Here is an 18,471-nt window from a genome sequence, read left to right as displayed (position 1 = left end):
GTACGCCTCCCGTTTTCAACAAATCGGGGCAGATAACGATACCATTCGAGATAATGGTTGGCTAGGAGCGTGCTATGCGGTGAAGTTCATTTTTAAGAGTGTACACCCCACCACTACCACACAGATATGTAGTTTGTCCTTTTTGTCCTGGCCAATCTCCCTTACTGGCTCACGGCCATTACCTCATTGGTAGAAGAGGAAGAAGAAGAAGTGCCGCGAGGTCCTCTCGCGCTCCCATTCCCTCAGTCCTTGGCCTTGGCACTCATTCATTCGCTCAGTCATTTTCGAACAGCAGCGAGTCCTGAGTCGGTCATGTAAGTCTCGGACCTCTTAGTACGTGTTTTTCGCATTGGATTTAATTGAGCTGTGTATGGCGAGTGATAGTATCACCCTCAACAGACAAAATTTGTACTAATTCGCCCAACTTAATTTTTTTTAGCATTTTCTAAAGACAATCAAGACAACGATTTCCAATATGGTGGAGGGTAAGCAGTTGGTTGTATTTCTAGCATTTTTCACTATTTGCGTCACTATTTGCTAGTGTAACGATTTGCGGCTTTGGGACTAAATGAGCTGTTCAGCATCTAAGTTCAGCACACGAACTAACGACTTTAAGAATGGCGTAGCTTTTCTAACACCTTCCACAATGAACGTGGTTGGAGCGAGACAGATAAGTCCGTAGGGCAATAGGAGGCGTGCATGTGACGTCACACCATAGGTTTACCAGTGCTTTATCACTCTTTCCGGTGAACCGGCGCAATTGCAATTTGAACCACTGCTGACTGATGTGCTTCAGCTGCGCTACGCTTAATGATGGAGTAGCAGAATACCGCGACCCCACCCTGAGTAGTGCAGTATTGGCATCAGTAAAGGTTCTTTTAGAAAAAAAGATTCGAGCACTGCAGGCCAGACGCAGAACTACTGATGGCCTTGATGATGCAACAGGGTGTATTCACATGACGACGTCCAACGAACGCGTTTGGCCGCCACGGTTGTGGTCACTCTTCGCATTTGCTCGGATGTAGTTCCGTAGCCGTGCTTATGGATTTTTTAAACAAACGGAAGTAGACATCAAATAACAGATGATTTTACTAGAAAGATGAGAAAATTACGGATGAAATGAAACAAAATATCAACGTCGTATAACGTACCAAAAACACAAATTTTATCGCTCGTTTCTTCGAGGCAATCCGCCATCTTGGATGAGGACTTTCTGACCTAACCCGAGGCAGGGTAACGCCCGCACCGTCTAGTACGTGCATGGGGTGGGCGGCGCCCCCCCCCCCCCGAGACACCCCAATCTGTAGAACCTAACTTAACCTAACCAAAGTGAGGTGATTTAGCCCCCTACCTTTCGCAGTTTCGAATCCGTTAGGCTTACCACTCCCGTGTTTCTCCAGCGCTACAAGTGCATCAGATGGGGTTGTTCATGTGCACATAAAATAACTTCTAGACCACAAATTCTTGTAATTCTTGTTTTTTTATGTTCGCTATATGGTCTTCTCTCACTTCAGTGCATTATTTCTCTTCTGAACACTCCGGCTAATTAGAAAAAGCCATAAGCCCATCTACGCAACTACACCCGCATTGGTAAAGGTTCTTTTAGAAAAAAAAAAAATTCGAGCACTGCAGGCCAGACGCAGAACTACTGATGGCCTTGATGATACAATAGGGTGTTTTCACATGACGTCCAACGAACGCGTTTGGCCACCACGGTGGTGGTCACTCTTCGCATTTGCTCGAAAACAAATCCTTGAATGGTGTTTTGCAAGCCGGTCGGGGCCCTATCCTTTTATCCCGAAGACACTTCGGCATTGTCATTCCCGCATTTTCTTTTATGAAAACTAGATGATTGTCGCATTGAAAAATAGGGCAGTTTGTGATCTTTCAGTGTCGCTAGCGCGAAAACTGACCACCAGGGGGAGCAGCCTACGAGCATGCCACCTCACTGCCACGTCACTATATGACGTAGGTCAAGACTCCCTATAATGTCGGTCAGACCGAACGGCCAATAGTCTGAAAGGCTCAGTAGTAGTGGTCTGTTCCTGTTGGACACGCCTTCGTCGATTTCTAATTTATATATGCAGACCATTGTCAGCAGCATCTCTTCGAGACGTTCCAAATCCCATACGCAGAGCAATGGGATGGTGGTCCTTTAAAGCTCGGTCGGTGCATCATTTAGTTCGCTAAGAAAAGTTTCTTCCTGCAGAATCCGGTATGTCTGGGATGTCCGGGATGTCTGGGATATCTGAGCCGCCCATGATGTCCGGGATGTCCAGTCCTGGTAAGTGTCCGCGTCTTTGCACTGTGCGTGTCTCTAGTTGACATGTACAGGGTGTTTCACAAAACGTGTCATTCGGACTTTTATAAAAAAACGGGGCGATGGAAAAATACGGGGTAAACGGCATTTGTATGGCAACTAATAACTAACAAAAGTATTTCCATTTGATCTGAATTTGATTTAACTGAGCCCGAAGAAAAGCTTCAAATGGAGGCTTCAAAGTTTCGGGTATTCAACAGCGCACCAAATCAGTCGCAAAGATGCGCGGAGAGGAGGACATGCTCCTGCCCCCATGAAAGATAGAAGGTCGAAAAAAAAGGGCGGGAAAAAAGAGGCGGCATCATTTTTGTTTGCCGCTTATCAACGTATGGTGGAATGTCACCCGCCTAGTTATCGGCGAGTCTTGTGCTGCACGCCGGTCCGGCGATAAATTGTTCTAGCTTCATGGCCTCAAGGCCTCAATTTCGGAACTTTTTTTGGGCAGTTCCATTTGCAATATCTAGCGGATTTCTTGGTGAATCTGACTAAGTTCGCTACGGGCTCTCTAATTCTGTAAAACTGTAGGTTGACTGGGGAAACGAGTTCATTTAAAGAATGAAATGAAATGAAATGAAAATATTTTTGCAAGGTAGCAAATTTAGTTGCCACATAAATGCCATTTACCCCGTATGGCACGTTTTGTGAAACACCCTGTATATAAGAATGACGCAACGCAACATTGCTCCCTAATTTGTCTCGATTTGTCGATTTGGACATTAGGAAACGCAACACAGCATTTTACTTCGTCCGGCATGTCTGCACACTTGTGCTTGAACCCCGCCACCAGCAGCAGGCACCACCAGCAGTGCACCAAACAATCCATCCACAGGGGTGATGCAAACCCGCCATTGTTGTAGCTACCCTCAAGCGGGTGCCTTTGGCAAAACTGCAATCTTGTCATGGTCGCACGTCATAGAAAATGTCATTTTGAGGTCGTGTGACTTTCTCTGCATGTCGTTTTGCCGCTTACCGACATACTTCCGTCGTCATAAAGCCAAGAGATGAACGTATTTTGCTAGTGTAAACTATGCAGTGCTTCCTCCACAACATGGTAGCCCATGTTTCCCTAGTTTAAGTACGTCGCATCAGCTCAGTGGACCTTAATTCGCGGTCGTCATCACATCTTTGGAAGTCGTCAACAGTACGAGGCCTTACGTGCAAAACTGCGCGTTTTACTGCGGGATTATCGGATAAAAATAATTACCGTGATCGAAAGACATCCGAAACATCGCGCAGAAACAACCGCAATGTTTGCAAACTGTGTGGCCGCCGATCACGGGCGCCGCCATCTTTAAGGTCACGCTTGCTGTGTCGTGCGACCAGGACCCGTCCAGGATGCATTGCGTTCTCCCAACATGCTTTAGTCTATGGACCAATACACTGGATGCCACCCCTGTGCATACATCCATCCATCACACACGAGGTGGAGAGCGGAGGGAGACTCACGTTGATGACAGAAGGCAGACGACAGAGCTCTCATTGAAGTCATCTGCTGTTGGAGAATCCGACACTATCAGGTTTTGCGGGAATCTCCTAGTGCTCGCTGACGGCACTAGTGGCATTTGGAACAAACGCACTGTTCCTTTAGATATTTGGTCACACGTTACAGGCCCGGTTGGAGGCGTGCAAAAATTGTCTATGCTCAGCACTTGCAAATGATCCCGGATCTCGCGCGGATAAAGCCAGCACCCGGATAGTGTTAACCCGAGTTCACCTCTACTTATTTTCTCACTCACAGATGCCCCTGGTGCGGCAGATGCCGAAGAAGGTACGTGTTAATTTTAGCTGAGAATAAGAGCGACTGCCATCGCTGCTGTCCGCACGTCGCCTATGTGGGAGCCATAGGTCGGCACGTCGCTAGAAACTCGCTGGACGTCCCACCATTGTGGGACATATTACCCGTAACAGGGGCCCGTACTCAAAAAACAATAGAACGCTTTGCCACAAAAGATATGGGGTATCCCTTCTGATTCGAGGAGATAGTGTGACGCACGCCTGTTTATGTCAATTACCCTATATCCCAATTGGCACAAAAACTCGCCCCCTTTCGCTTCGAATCAGAAGCGATATCCTGCCATTCATGGCAATGGTTGGCGCTGAGCGCTCTATGCAGTGAAGTTTCCCATCGTTCGACGACAAGTTTTTCGGAGGAATAAAAAGTCTGAAAAATGAACGGCCCCGATTTCAGAGTATTTCGGAGTAGTCATCGCAGAGACAATGCACGGAAAGAAGTGTAAATCGACGACGTCGAATCGACGAAGTGTGAATCGACGTCACCGCCGCCACGCGTTTGGCGGCGTGAAACAAGCACTGAACGCGTGGGCAAGAGAAAGGGTGGAGAGGGCGACCAACAAAAGTGGCGACGAAGAAGTGGGCGTGGCGTTGGGTACTTCAACCGCAGCGCCACTGCGCTACGGCGAATATTACATAGCACCTTCATTACAAGATCTCCTCGTTTTGACGAATGAAATACTATTTTTGGTATATTTATGGCAAGTTACAACTCAATAACTCGAATAAAATAAGCATTGCTTCTACAAAATCTTATTACTCGGCGACGAAATGTCGCTGCTCAAATGGACCGGCAAGTCGCGCCATCACCAGACGCGACAGCGACAAAATTCTGCAGCGCGTCGCTTGTTATGGGGTCCGCGCTTAAGGGTGACTGAGACAATACGATACAGCGCACGGATGTTTTACTACCCATAGCTATTGAAGTAAAAACGAGCGTATTTGCACAAATTGTGAATGGTGAAGTGGGTAGTAATGCCAAGTGGGTAGTAATGCCAACAGGTGGGACAAGTGTGTACTATCCTCCTTTTGGGCCATTCATGCGTGGACCAGCCGAAAAGTAGGTGCGGAAGAAGGGGGGAAAAGGAAACTGGAAAAACCGTAAGGCCGCCACGTGGGCCTTGGAAACATCGGAGTTTCGGTGATGTCGGCGGTGAATGACTGTCATGACTGGCCTTCACGCGTGAATTTCTACCATCTGTGTGATGCTTCTCTTACGACTCCCTTCATGCCGCTATACGATACTACTACCGATACTTACTTACTTTCGATAGCAATGTGACAAAATCTTTCACATCGATATCGCATTTCTTTGAGCCTATGTGCCCCGTCCTCAGTTCTCTTCCTCAGGCTCGAAGAAATGTCACCTTTGTGAATATAGCGTGAAAAGACGTGGACGTTCCTGTACGGTAAAAATTGTGCGTCCAGGGGACCTTAGCCACCTGTGGCGCGCGTGTGCATTTGTGATGATATAGTATCTCTCCCTCCGCAAATGATGCGACGCGATGATAATGCATTTGACCAATCGATTGACACTGACATGATTTGACATCACCACCAAAGCGACCTGGGTGGTGAATGCTGCCCAGTGTCCGTGAAGCTGCTTGAAGAGTGCTTAGGTGGCTGTGAATAAACTTGTCTGAACAAGCTCCTCTTTTTCTGTTACAGAGAGAAAGTGAGTATTAACAATATTTCACTCTATTCCGGGTACCAGGTATGTTAACGCAACGATCGTTAACATATATACACGAATTTTTTTAAACCCCACCTCGAAATATTTAGCGACACTACCCTTCCCTCTCCTCAGTGGCTGATTCCGGATAAACCACCATAAAAAAATCGCTCATCTGGTGGATGAGCGGGCTGAATGTCGGCGTTTGTCGGGTGAATGTCGGCGGGCGGCATTTGGGACAGGGCTCGGAAAATTAATTTGTAATGTAATTCGTTAATGCGTTACTGACGACACTGCTTTCACGGAGAAATGACGCTACGTTTGCATTCCAGTTTCGCAGAAGCCTAACGAGCACGTAAATTTTACTTGAAACATGAAACTTGAAATGGGCAATGAAATGGTGTCTTTACTTCGACTTTGTTCTTCTCCTCGATCTGATCGCATGGCAAATGTGCGATTTTTTTTGGGGGGGGGTATTTTCGTACATTTACATAGGCATAGTTCATGTAGTTCGAGTAGTTTTATTACGTTGTCCCCGCCCAAAAGCATGGTCAATTCAAAAACAGGAGGCTGGCAGGAAATATTCTTGGCTGCAGGTACAGCATGAGGTCCATTCTAAATACAGGATGTGAACATCGCAAATTGTGGAGGCGTTCGCCATAGCGGTTCAGGTATACATATGTAGCCCAGGCATTTTACAGCTGTTCGCAGAACATAGCGCTGCGAAAAAGAAAAAGAAAACTACAGTGTATTATCTACAAGAAAAACGGATCTCCACTATGCAGGATCTGATATATTTACGTACGCAAACATTTCATTTCAGGAAGAAAATTATTATTGCCCTTGTCGTGGTGTGCCTCCTTCTCATCGGCCTTTTGATTATCCTGGCATTCATCTTGAGTGGCTCGAGCAGTAAGCGAAATATACTATGATCCGGAATCACATCCTATCATTATTAATATTGTGAATTTACAAAAAAAAAATGTGCATGAAAACAGTTCTACGTACCTACGTAAAAACAGCGCAGAGGCGGGACATGAACAAGAGACAAGAGAGACATGAGAGGGGAACTGATGTTCTCAGGTTGAAACAACATAGGAAGGACAAATACATACAAAGCCTCAAATTGCCTAAGAAATTAACGATGAAAGTCATTGAAAAGGTTAGCCAGCTGTAGGGCTCGAACCCACATCTTCTGGATCTTCTTGGAAGTCGCTGGGTTCGAGTCGTACAGCTGGCTAACCTTTTCAGTGACTTCCATCTTTCAAGAAACAAGTGCACACGCAGAGCGCTGACTGAACCGAAACCGAAAAGGAGAGAACAACATGAAAGGAGGACAATAACTAATGTCTTTGTACAATATAGGTCCACTGACTGCTTGCTGACACATCTTTCATTCGTGCTCAGTCGCGACAGTGCATGGCCAGATTGCTGCCTGTGTCGGTTTGCAGGGAGGATGAGTGTTCGCGCAGCCTGTCATTCTCAGACACCGACCTGTCTGCCCCACATATGACTTCTCGCACGTCGGAGGAAGGTCATGAATAACATTACACACATTACTGGACATTCCTCTGACGTGCGGGAAGTCATATGCGGGGCAGATACAGGTCCTGGGACGAAGAAAGTGTAGCAGACGACGCTTCGTCTGCGTCACGGAGCGGCGCGTCGTCTGCTACAAAAGGTTGCAAAATGGGAACTTATGCGCTCCAGCAACCAATAGCCCTTGTCCGAATTTCACAATGGAATGAAGTGCGAACGTGCCTCGAACCATCCCCCTATGTGGGTGCTGGGTGTGGGGGGAGGTTGTCCTTCCGACACCTTGGTTAGTGCTTGGTGTGGACAAAGCCTCTTTCCAGGTTTGCCTGCCTTATAGTAGAGCTTGGACGTATAAAGTCTGGAAAAAGAGTGTCAGCCAACGAGAGCCAACCAATAGTAGCCAAGCCAAGAGCACTTCGAATGATCTGTGCTACGTCACTGGTATTGGAACGTAGTATTCAATTCCCATTCAACTGAACTGGTATTGGTTTGCCACATTACATGGTGGGACAGCAAAGCTAAAAGTTACCGGAAGTAATCTCGACAAGGTAATCTTTATTTGGTAACCTGTGCTTCAAAAATGTACACAAAGCGGGACTTCGCGGTCAAGCCTTGTAGTACAGTCCCAATACAGTTCAAGAATTAACAGCTAGTTGTGATTAAGATTTAACAAAAAGTAAAATAGAAGTACATGGGGGGGGGGGGTTACCCGACAACTAACGCACTGATAAGTGGAACACACGGGGAGTTACCCGACAATAAACAGACTGGTAAGTTACTGGACAGCGTTATTTGATTACTATTCCCCCTTCTCTCATTTCCTCCACTTTCTAGCTGAGAAAAGTGCAGAAGAGGATGATCCAGACGTGGATTATTATTATGATCCATCATCGGGAGGGGGTGGTGGTTCAGCCCCATCAAGCGCACATCCACCTTCTCCTCCCTCCCCGACCGTAACCACTACGACGACGACGACACGTAAGCAGCAGTTCTCTATTTGGATACTTGGAAGTGACATTTAACACGGCTGAAAACCCGTGTTTCATCTGCGAAGCTGTCAACCAGGTGTCACCATGCGAAATATTTTCGCTCTGCAGTGTATTGTCACTGCGCAAAAAGCAGAAGGTGCTCAGTGACTACCCCCCCCCCCAAAAAAATGGCATCATGCCGAACACTAAATACCCCCTCGATGCAAAATACAACATTCCCATTCATGTTTACGCGAGCAATTCGTAAATGATGACAGCAAACCGAGAACGACGCCGAAACCGCAGAAACCGAAGAGCAGAAAACCATAGGGTTAATATAGGAAGACTCTAGAGAACGTACTTGGCACTGGGGATTCTCCTGTCCCCGAGCGTTATACTGCCCGGGCGCAGCCATCATGGATAGCTACAGCGGAGCAGCTCCGTTTGTTGCCAACCCTGCGCAGTCACGTGGGGTAACAAACTGCACTCTTAAAAATGAATTTCACCGCATAGCACGCTCCTAGCCAACCACCATCTCGAATGATATCGTTATCTGCTCTGATTTGTTGAAAACGGGAGGCGTACGCCTTATGAACAGCACAATTACAATACAGTACAACAACAACAACAGTATGAACAGTACAATTATGAACAGCATAAGTGTCACAAAAGGCTCTCGAATGATAATTCGAGATGATGGTTGGCCGGGAGCATGCTATGCGGTGAAGTTCATTTTTAAGAGTGTGGGTGGAACGGGACGATGCAGGGAACGACGTCCAGCGAAGGAAGCCGTGTAGTTGCGTTGAGTGCGTATACGAACCTTTTTTTTTATACGCGCAGAATTGAGTAGTGCTCTCGGAATCCACAAGGTAACCGTTGTCATATCACACGTGACTCATATTTTATCTGTGATATTACCTGCGATAATACCAACCATTTGCTTTCCACGGACACGGCTGAAGATATTTACCGCTTATGACGTCTTGAAGTGGCGTTTGTATGCCTTGCGAGCGAAATCTATAAGTAACCCGTCGTAACGAATGTGCAGTCATCTGCGTGCTGCTCTGCCATCCAACCGAGACCGGAAGCCAAACGAAACCAGCCGCCATTCCATGCTATGGTCTGTAGAGTTTTGTGATAGTGGTCGAACAAACGGACGACAGCACACAAGCAAGTGATGTAGTGGGAAAATATTGCTGCTTATTTGCTTAATAAATACATAGCACATGGACAGCAAGTGATGAATTTTGGAAAACGTCACCTGAAGTTTAGCGGAATGAAGTAGCCAACGGAAGGCAACGCCTTCCATGACTAACGGATGGCAGCTCCCTTTTGTCACGCTTCCTTGACAAGAGTCCCTCCCCCCTGCAGAACACACAATGACGTCACCCAGCATTGTCGTCTGCTTCGCAACCTACATTCTCCCATGCCGGATGATGTCAATAGTATGTTGCTTTCAGTGCCCTCCCTCTTTACCGAGGCGAAGCCCTCGCATGTTCCTAACACCCCAAACGTTACGGGTACACTCCACCGCATAGCACACTCTTAAAAATGAACTTCACCGCATAGCACGCCTACCATCATGGTGTTTGTGTTTGTTTACGTGTCTTGCCCAAACTGCCCTGATTTGTTGAAAACGGGAGGCGTGCGCCTTTTTTGTGACACTTACGCTGTTCATAATTGTCCCAAAAAAAGAGTACACCTCCCGTTTTCAACAAATCGGGGCAGATAACGATATCGTGCGAGATGATGATTGGCTAGGAGCGTGCTATGCGGTGAAGTTCATTTCTAAGAGTGCACGCTCCTAGCCAATCTGCCCTCATTTGTTGAAAACGGGAGGCGTACGCCTTTTCTGTGACAATTATGAACAGCACAAGTGGCGCACGCCTCCCGTTTTCAACAAATCTGGCCAGATAACCGTATCAGCCGAGATGATGTTTGGCTAGGAGCGTGCTATGTGGTGAAGTTCATTTTTAAGAGCGTTTGTGATGCTTTCGTTGCGGAGTCCGCCAATCACGGCAACGGCGGTTGGTTGATATCTCGACCAGCTTCTGCGATTGGCTCGCGCAAAGGAACGTCGGTCAATGATTGGCCGGTGCGCGGTGACATCGCAGGTGACTTGATGAACGCAAAACCCTGCTGGGTGTTCACGGACAACTCTCACAATATGTCCTCTTAGTTAATGAGGCAACGCCGTCGTGTTACCTCACAGCTCGAATTCGGTGAGACGAGGGTTACAAATGTGTCCTTTTATAGACATTCCGCACTACTTCATCATGTGCACCATTGGAGCGACTTTCCGGTATGATGACAGGTACAAGTCCGCGAACTGTGATTACTTCATCTTCGACGGCATCCTTCCAACGAATAGCGGATTCATTGGGTCGGAGGATCAGCATGCCTGGAATGCTTTCAAACATGTGAGTTTGAATTGGTCACTGCAATTTCCGTGCTGCAAGACAAATGTGGTCCACTGACGCCGCGAGTGAGAACATTATAACACCGGGTGTAATCATTTACCACCCAAGAACTTCACCGCATAGCACGCTCTGTGCCAACCATTGACGTGAATGATAGGGGTATCACTTGATTTGAAGGGAGGGGGCGTACGCCTTTTTGCGTCAATTTGGATATATGATAATCGACACAAACGGGTATAAACGTACCTTGTACAATCTTAAAAATCACTGGATAGCACGCTGCTAGCCAACCATCATCTCGAATGATACCCTTAACTGCCCTGATTTCTTTAAATCGGGAGGCGTACGCCTTTTCTGTGACAATTATGAACAGCATAAGTGTCACAAAAATGGCGTACGACTCCTGTTTTCAACAAAGCAGGGCAGATAACGACAGGGGGTTGGCTAGCAGTGTGCTATGCAGTGAAGTTCATTTTTAAGAGTGTTGAAACCCGTTCAAGTATCTTGTTATACCCTGAGCTGCAGCGTAACGTTTACCCGAAGTGATCTATACCTTGCATGTGACATTACACGTGGGTAGATGGTGGTGATGGTACATTCTTTATACCTCATATACCGGGTGTTTCAGTTAAATCCCCGGGCTAAATAATTCGCGAACGGGTGCACCAATCCACGAACTGTCCGAGTCCGTTTACGTATTTTTGTCGCGGCTGGTCGCGGCGCAGCGCAAAAGGACGCTCTTTCACTCCCTTATCCATCAATAAATTACGTCCTTACATTAATGAATTACACCAATGAAATACGCCCTTTTGCGCTTCGCCTCGACCAGCCGCGACAAAAATACGTAAACCGAAACCAATTAATTACTGCAACAAATGACCCGCTTCGGTGGCAGATTTTTCTCTAAAAGGTGTCCACTGAAGGTCCCAAAAGGGGTAGTACCCATTTTAATGCCGACAGCGCCCTGCTTTAGAAGATACGCTTTTTGACGAAACTCATTTGCATTTTTATTTTAATAATGAGCGCCTCCCACTCATTCACGGTGTGCAGCTTGTAGGTGGTATCGGACAGATACTTAAGTTCGTGGATTGGTGCACCCGTTTGCGAATTATTTAGCCCGGGGATTTACATGAAACACCCGGTATACATTTCCAACTTACAGCGTAGAAACAGTTGAAAGTGTTGTTGTTGTCAGAACAAATGTAGAAGAGAGACAACATGATGCTGAGTTCCTTTCTACTGCAACAATGTATTCAACGGACCGTTCGAAAATGTGGGAACGAAAATATCGAAAGAGTTGGGGTACAGGTACAGAACGCACAGCACGCTGTGCGTAAAGATTGATCGGGTTATCGCTTCTGATTCGAGGAGAGAGAGAGGTGTACGCCTTTTTGTGGCAATTATGTGTCATAATTGATGCAAAAAGGCGTGCGCCCTCTTTTCGAATCGAAAGCGACAACCCTACCAACGCATATCGTTATCTGTCCTGATTTGTTGAAAATGGGAAGCGTATGCCTCTACACTTATACTGTTCATAATTGTCACAAAGAAGGCGTACGCCTCCCGCTTTCAACAAATCAGGACTGATAACGATATCATTCAAGATGATGGTTGGCTAGGAGCGCGCTATGGAGTGAAGATCATCTCTAAGAGCGCGGCGCGAGTACAGCTCCTTGCACCGCAGGTAATCTGGCCCTCTGGTACGTCTGTAGTACACGAGGTCTTAACACGTACCTCTTTTTTGGTGTTAGTAGCTAACGAATGGTTGCAAATACTACTTTCAGATGACGTGGACAGGAAATCCAAAACCGGAGTTTGGCGTTTCTTTTCCGGGAAAATATATCGACGACTTGACCGATCAAATTTTTGGGAAATCCGCCGAAGATTTGAACGATCTCTTGGCGAAAGGGTATCGATCGTTCGGCGTTCTTAACTGCTTCGGAACTGCGACCCTACTTTCCCGTCCGAACGGAGGTCCGTTCGGAACCCTCTTTGCTGTAAGTAAATCGTGTCACGTAAACAACGAAACGCATTGGCCAAAAAGAGCCTCACCATCATTGTAAACAACTTGACCCATGCGCATTGCATTGCGCCAGTGCATTCTCGAGTACGTCGTTAAAAACACATATGCGGTCATTGCCAACCATCATTCCGAATGGTATCATTGAAAATGGGAGGAGGTGCCTATCTGGGACACATTATCTTGGCCCAGATAGGCACCTCCCCAACAAATCGGGACATGGGATGGGATTATTCGGGATGATGGGTTGGCTAGGAGCGTGCTATGGGGTGAAGTTCTGTTTACAACAGCAAACCAGTGATTAAAGGAGCCTACATTTTTCAGAAAATATTCAACTCTATGACAGCATCGCAAAGGAAGGCTGGCCTTAAAACCTTCTTCGTTGGGCTGCACCTGTCTGCAGGATCAACTGCTCAGAGTTCTGCACTGATGCGGTCCGCGGCCAATATCAAGTAAGCAGTTTCCTACTAGATCTTCGTCGTATACTGCGCCCACCAGTGCTTGCCGCCGATTCCCTCGCAGGAGATGCTAGGACGTTTTGTTTTCGCGTTTGTATTCGCGGGCAGCTGCTCCTTTCAAAGTCTGACATCGACGGGTTCTCAAGAACCGCGTTCGACGCTCTTTGAAGCGCTGCGTGACGCCAAATACCAATTGGCCAATTGAACTGAATTGATTGAAGATATGTGGCCTCGCTTGCCAAGCCTTGCCACTTACTACCGCCTGCCTGCCTGTTCACATAAAAACGCCACAGTGGTCGGGTCTGGATTAATTTTGACATCACGTGGATTTAATGTCGCTCGCTAAAGGACCTGAGCAACTTGCCACCCTTCCACAAAGCACAAAGTTGCCACCGTCCTCGGTGAGGGTTTGAATCCGCTATCTTGGGATCAGGAGGACTCGCAACTGACTGAGCCAGCGGGACGTCACTGAAAAGGTTAGCCAGCTAGAGGATTCGAACCCACACATCTTCTGCATCTGAACACCGATCCAGGGCTCTACCGATTGAGCTAAGCTAACGGTTAGGTTTCCGTTAGGTTCGATCTGGTTCGATTCCGGTTCAGCTCAAAGATGTCGCTAGCAATTACGGTTCAGTTCCAGCTAAAAATGGCGGCGAATTCCGGTTTCGGTTCGGTTCGACGCTCCGACTGGAAGGCAGTGCAACAACATATTACGTCACAACTGCGCTTCGCAACACCGCCATCTGGGAATCGCACACCTTGCTCTATAATTTTGCTCTATATCTCTTTGCAGCCATCTGAACTTGCTCATTCTTCAGACCCATATCACTCCCCTGCCTGCAGTGACTTCGAGCCCCTGCTTCATCTACCCTACTGCCTCTTGGTCGCAAACTCCCATCAAGAACAGCTCCTATTCTTCAGTTGTAAGCGATTATAAGTCATTCGCTCTCGATTATAAGTTCTTGGACGAACAGATAGACTTATTGAAATGAACGTGATAGTGCAGACCAGGCTTGATAACGTAATCTCGTTTCTGTATGGAGATAATACATTGTGGAAGGACATTCCTCGTGTAAGGGCAGAGAAAGTTCAAGGAATAGTGTGCCACCCGTTTTGTAAGTACTGCCCGCTGCTATGAACGTGTTCGAACTGATCATTGCTCTTAATCGGCGATTCAGTACCCCTTATTACCTTACCCCTATACCCCTACCCCCCCTACCCCTATAGAGCTAGGCGAACGTAGTTACCGAATGTAGTTACCAAGATGCAATGCCATCCACAGGTAATCCGCGGTAGGGGTGCGAAGTCCCGAAAAAGTTTCGTGCCTTTGACGCGTTCAAACCCACCAACAGTGCTTTTGGTGCCTCTTATCCGCCAACCACCAACAACTTGGTGCTCCCTCTGGCCGCTCCAAGCGATCGCCATCGCGCGGAGTTCTGGTCGGAGTGGACGGGTTGTTCTAAATAACTATCGCTGAGTGGACAGCAGTCTCATGGGATGCATTTATGCCCAGAGGATGAACACTACAAAAGCTTCTAGCTCATTGTATGCTGTAGCTTGGCCGATTCGATTCAGCAGTAACCACATTTGTTCCCAGTTTCTCCAAGTTTCCGGAAATTTTGCGTCTCTAATCCGCGGATCTTGAACCAAACTACGTCAGGATGTAACGGGCAACGCCGCATAACTAGCCGATGAGAACAAGCGCTGTCCTCGCGGAAATATATGAAACATATGGTGGGGTTTGCATTGTGTAAGCGTGCTATCTTGACGGTTCATCCGTGAGACGATGCGCAATCCGCTACTGCAGTAACGTGTCCACTATTTCGAATTGGTTCAAGGGGCGTCGTAAAACTGACGCGTTGTAAAGCATCGCAGGGCGGGCCATGACCAGTTGGAACACCACAGTAACTTCCAATGAAGTAAGGTACGTTCGATGAGGCCTGCACTCCCTAAACCAGATCGAGCGCTGCAGGGCCAGTTCTGAACTAGCGCAGCACCAGGCCAGCTCTAGTTCAACGGTGCAACACTAGTGCCGCCGCGAGACGAATATCGAAGTGCAGCGCTAGTGTAGGCCTTCTCCTCTCCGCGAGTCTTAACACCGCTACGGACATTTCAATCACATGTGCATTGCTGCATTTTAATTTCGAACGCAAGGAACTGTGGAACAGCCATGGAACTTGCGGATTCTGAGAGCGAGGACGAAGAATTCGACGACCTGGTAACCGTGATAGCGGTCTTCTGCGAACTGACAGGAACCGTGTACCAATGTACACCGAAACCGTACTGAATCGTTATTTCGACCTTGAATTCAAACGACTCTTCCGGCTTTCTCCAGATACGTTCTAGAATTTACATTAACTATTATTTGCCTTGTGTCGTCCGCTGCCATTGCCGCCATTACGCTGCATTACCGTTGAGCTGATCCATGCGGGAGTTTCCTTGCACTAAGGCTACACTTGGGCATGCACTAGTTTGAAACAAACGACTGCAGGGGGCGCTCGGGCAGCACTGGCGCGTACAGCACCACCTGAACTAGTTCAGGCAGTGCAGGCCTAATCGAACATACCTGTTTCGCTTTCGCAATTATCTTATCATTATCATCCATGTGCTTCTGAGCAACTTGTGACCGGATGACAACACTTTCAGCAACGGGCTGCACAGATGTTCTCTGCTGCATCCAGCACCGATCTATACTTTGGGATTTCCTTCTCGCTGCGTGCCAACTTCTATCAGCTTTCGTCGACGGCGACGGCGACGTCGGCAGGGTACACACGACCTTGCCTGTCTAGCATCTCTGGAGACTTCAAAACCGCATGCAATCAAATAAGAAATTACTTCGCCCTCCCCGAGAGCACTGACTGTACACATGGAGCATTCGATACTACGAGGAAATACTCCCACACGTATACTGCGCAGCCGTGCATGAACACACTAGTAAGTAAAGAACCTACTGTGGCTATGTAGAGACAGCAGAAAAAGGAGCCTGTCAGTCTTGAGAGTAGCGAGTTATCTGCTCTCCGCAGTAGTATAGTTACTAGACTTACTTGACCATTTATTTACTTACTGCATTTATTGGAATATTTTTCACACGTCTGTTCCACACGGCTTCAAATGCCTCGCCGTTTGCCCCCCCCACCCCCCCAAGGAGGAATTCCTCGAGTTTTGTCAGTGGGAAATGCGGGAAACATGTAGGCTGACGCAATGGCCGACCGACCTGCCGGGATGCAATTCTTGGTTTCTACCAAGATGGCAGAGCACTGGTGATGCACTACGTTTGAACTGTGCAACACAGTGCAACACACACAAGCACTCCCCTAGCCGTACACACAGAAAAATAACGATTCTTCGAGAACGAAAGGATGGCTAAGGATATCCTGGCGTCCGACTTCCACGGTGAAAAATACGGACAAGCCGAAGAACTGTGGTAGAAATGCCCTTTGGACCCACCAGAGGCAGCAACAGTTAATCCCCCCACCGTTCCCCCACCGTAGATGCACCCGTGTGCTTCGGAATACATAACGTCAAATACTGTCAAATACGGTCCGTAGCGGGCGCTGTGGTTACTCCTGTGGTTATCATGCTGACATCATTGCAATGTTTTTGTTTTGTATTGCTACTAAAGAAAGGGAACACCTTTCACGTCACGTGGAGTCGACAGGGGCCTTGGTGAATGCGCATGTTATTTTACATTCTACTACAGAAACCTATTTGCGTAAAAGTGTAGGTAATTCCCCCTTGACAACACAATTTATGGTAACTTCAGTGTAGTAGCTGGTTACATGATAGCTTGTTGCTATTTTCGCAGTGTAACCTAGTGCGAGAGGTCGCACTGTGATCGCAAGCGCCAGACGCAGGTGTTGTCACGAATAGCATTGAGTGTTCGAGAACTGCATGAATCTATGGCGGTGAACCAGTTCTGTTCCCTTAGCGGTCCAATCTTGTGCAGTGTTCTGCTTCTAAAGAACGATGGCTTTCCTCTTTTTCAGTACAATAAGACCAGTCAAGAAGTGCAATACAGTCCGAGGCTTGGCGTTCTGCTAGTTGACGTCAATATGGACAACGTTGAATGTCAACACTGGTCAGGGTGGCAGAGACTACAGAGAGTTAAAATAATGAGCGACCTCCTCCTCGTTTTGCGTAGAGCGAACCCCTGAGAGATTGCGCTGGAGCTGTCAACAGCGAGGTTTAAATGGCTCACTTGATCAATAAAAGATGGTTGCTGTATCATCTTGTCCCACTTTCAATTACGGCAGTCAGCTCTTTCAGGTTCCTTAATGTCCTTAATTTTTTTACGGACAGCCTGCAGGCACTAAAGCGGAGGACTCCAAACCCACCAAACGAAGAAACACGTTTGAAAACACCTATAGGGTCACTCAATCTAGCAGTATTAACCTTACAGGGGCCTGTTGAGAGGCTGCAATCAGCCGTTGGTCAGAGAAGGCATTTACTTTCTGTATCTTCGTGGCGTCCACTCTGTCCCTCGCACTAAACGGTCTAAACGGCCTCGTATAGGCGGCGCATAGGTGTCGCTGAACGTCCTCCTCCTCACTTCCTCCTCGCTTGCGAATCCGTTAATCAAGAGCGCAATCTTTCGAAAAGGGAGAGCTGGAACTGCCGCGACCATGGGCTTCAATTCTGCATCGCACAGCCTTCCCTTCACAGCCTTGTACCTTCGCAAAGTCATCTCTCTCTCACTGTATAATGGACGATGACATCCACTGCTACGTAATCGTGGCGGTTCTGTGAGGCTTTAGCGCTGATGAGTGTCATTGAGAAGTGAATGCACCACGGACCATGAAACGACTCTCGCGAATTCAGAGTACTTTGCCGTAAACGGCTCTCGTGATCTCTCACTATCATACACACCGACTTTTAACAGTATTCAGTCCACCAGGGGCACAGTTACCATACAAAAATAGCGAGCCATGACCGCTGGATACATCCGCTTCGAAGCTGGCTTACGTCATCGTCGTCCAGTTCTCTCAACCAATTGTGGACGACCGGGAGCACACACCCGGCGGGACCACCTGGGTGCGTGGTTTGGACAATGACGAACGTCGTACGCCTGCCGTATCAGTAGAGATATGACGAAACTCAAATTGTCGACGCACACAGTGGTATCATCTTGCCCCGTTTTCAATTGCGGTGCAGACAAGCGAACTCTGCTGCAAACACCCAGCGTCACTAAAATCTAGCAGTAATGATTAGTAAAAGGCGTCGTTGGCCTACCCTCCAAGTTCTGCACATAACAGCCACTGTTCCATATTATTGTGCACGTTACAGGTA

General features: G+C 47.5%; 1 protein-coding gene and 1 long non-coding RNA gene across 2 annotated transcripts; both read left to right on the top strand.

Annotated features, from left to right (window-relative positions):
- Positions 1-248: 248 nt before the first annotated feature.
- On the top strand, positions 249-6,190 carry LOC135397236 (uncharacterized). Its single transcript, XR_010423616.1, has 5 exons — positions 249-314; positions 440-485; positions 2,210-2,284; positions 4,059-4,088; positions 5,780-6,190. It is a non-coding gene; the product is annotated as an uncharacterized LOC135397236 (long non-coding RNA).
- Positions 6,191-6,281: 91 nt separating this feature from the next.
- LOC135397235 (uncharacterized) lies at positions 6,282-17,409 on the top strand. Its single transcript, XM_064628669.1, has 8 exons — positions 6,282-6,695; positions 8,154-8,297; positions 10,544-10,707; positions 12,492-12,704; positions 13,052-13,179; positions 13,979-14,108; positions 15,832-16,119; positions 17,172-17,409. The coding sequence occupies exons 1-8, from the start codon at positions 6,563-6,565 to the stop codon at positions 17,337-17,339; spliced, it is 1,368 nt and encodes a 455-aa protein (XP_064484739.1). The 5' UTR covers positions 6,282-6,562; the 3' UTR covers positions 17,340-17,409.
- Positions 17,410-18,471: the final 1,062 nt, after the last annotated feature.

This window comes from Ornithodoros turicata, chromosome 6 (assembly GCF_037126465.1).
Source record: "Ornithodoros turicata isolate Travis chromosome 6, ASM3712646v1, whole genome shotgun sequence".
NCBI classification, from domain to species: domain Eukaryota; kingdom Metazoa; phylum Arthropoda; class Arachnida; order Ixodida; family Argasidae; genus Ornithodoros; species Ornithodoros turicata.
The sequence above is the reverse complement of the archived record's forward strand: the minus strand, read 5'-3'. Positions and strand labels throughout refer to the sequence as shown.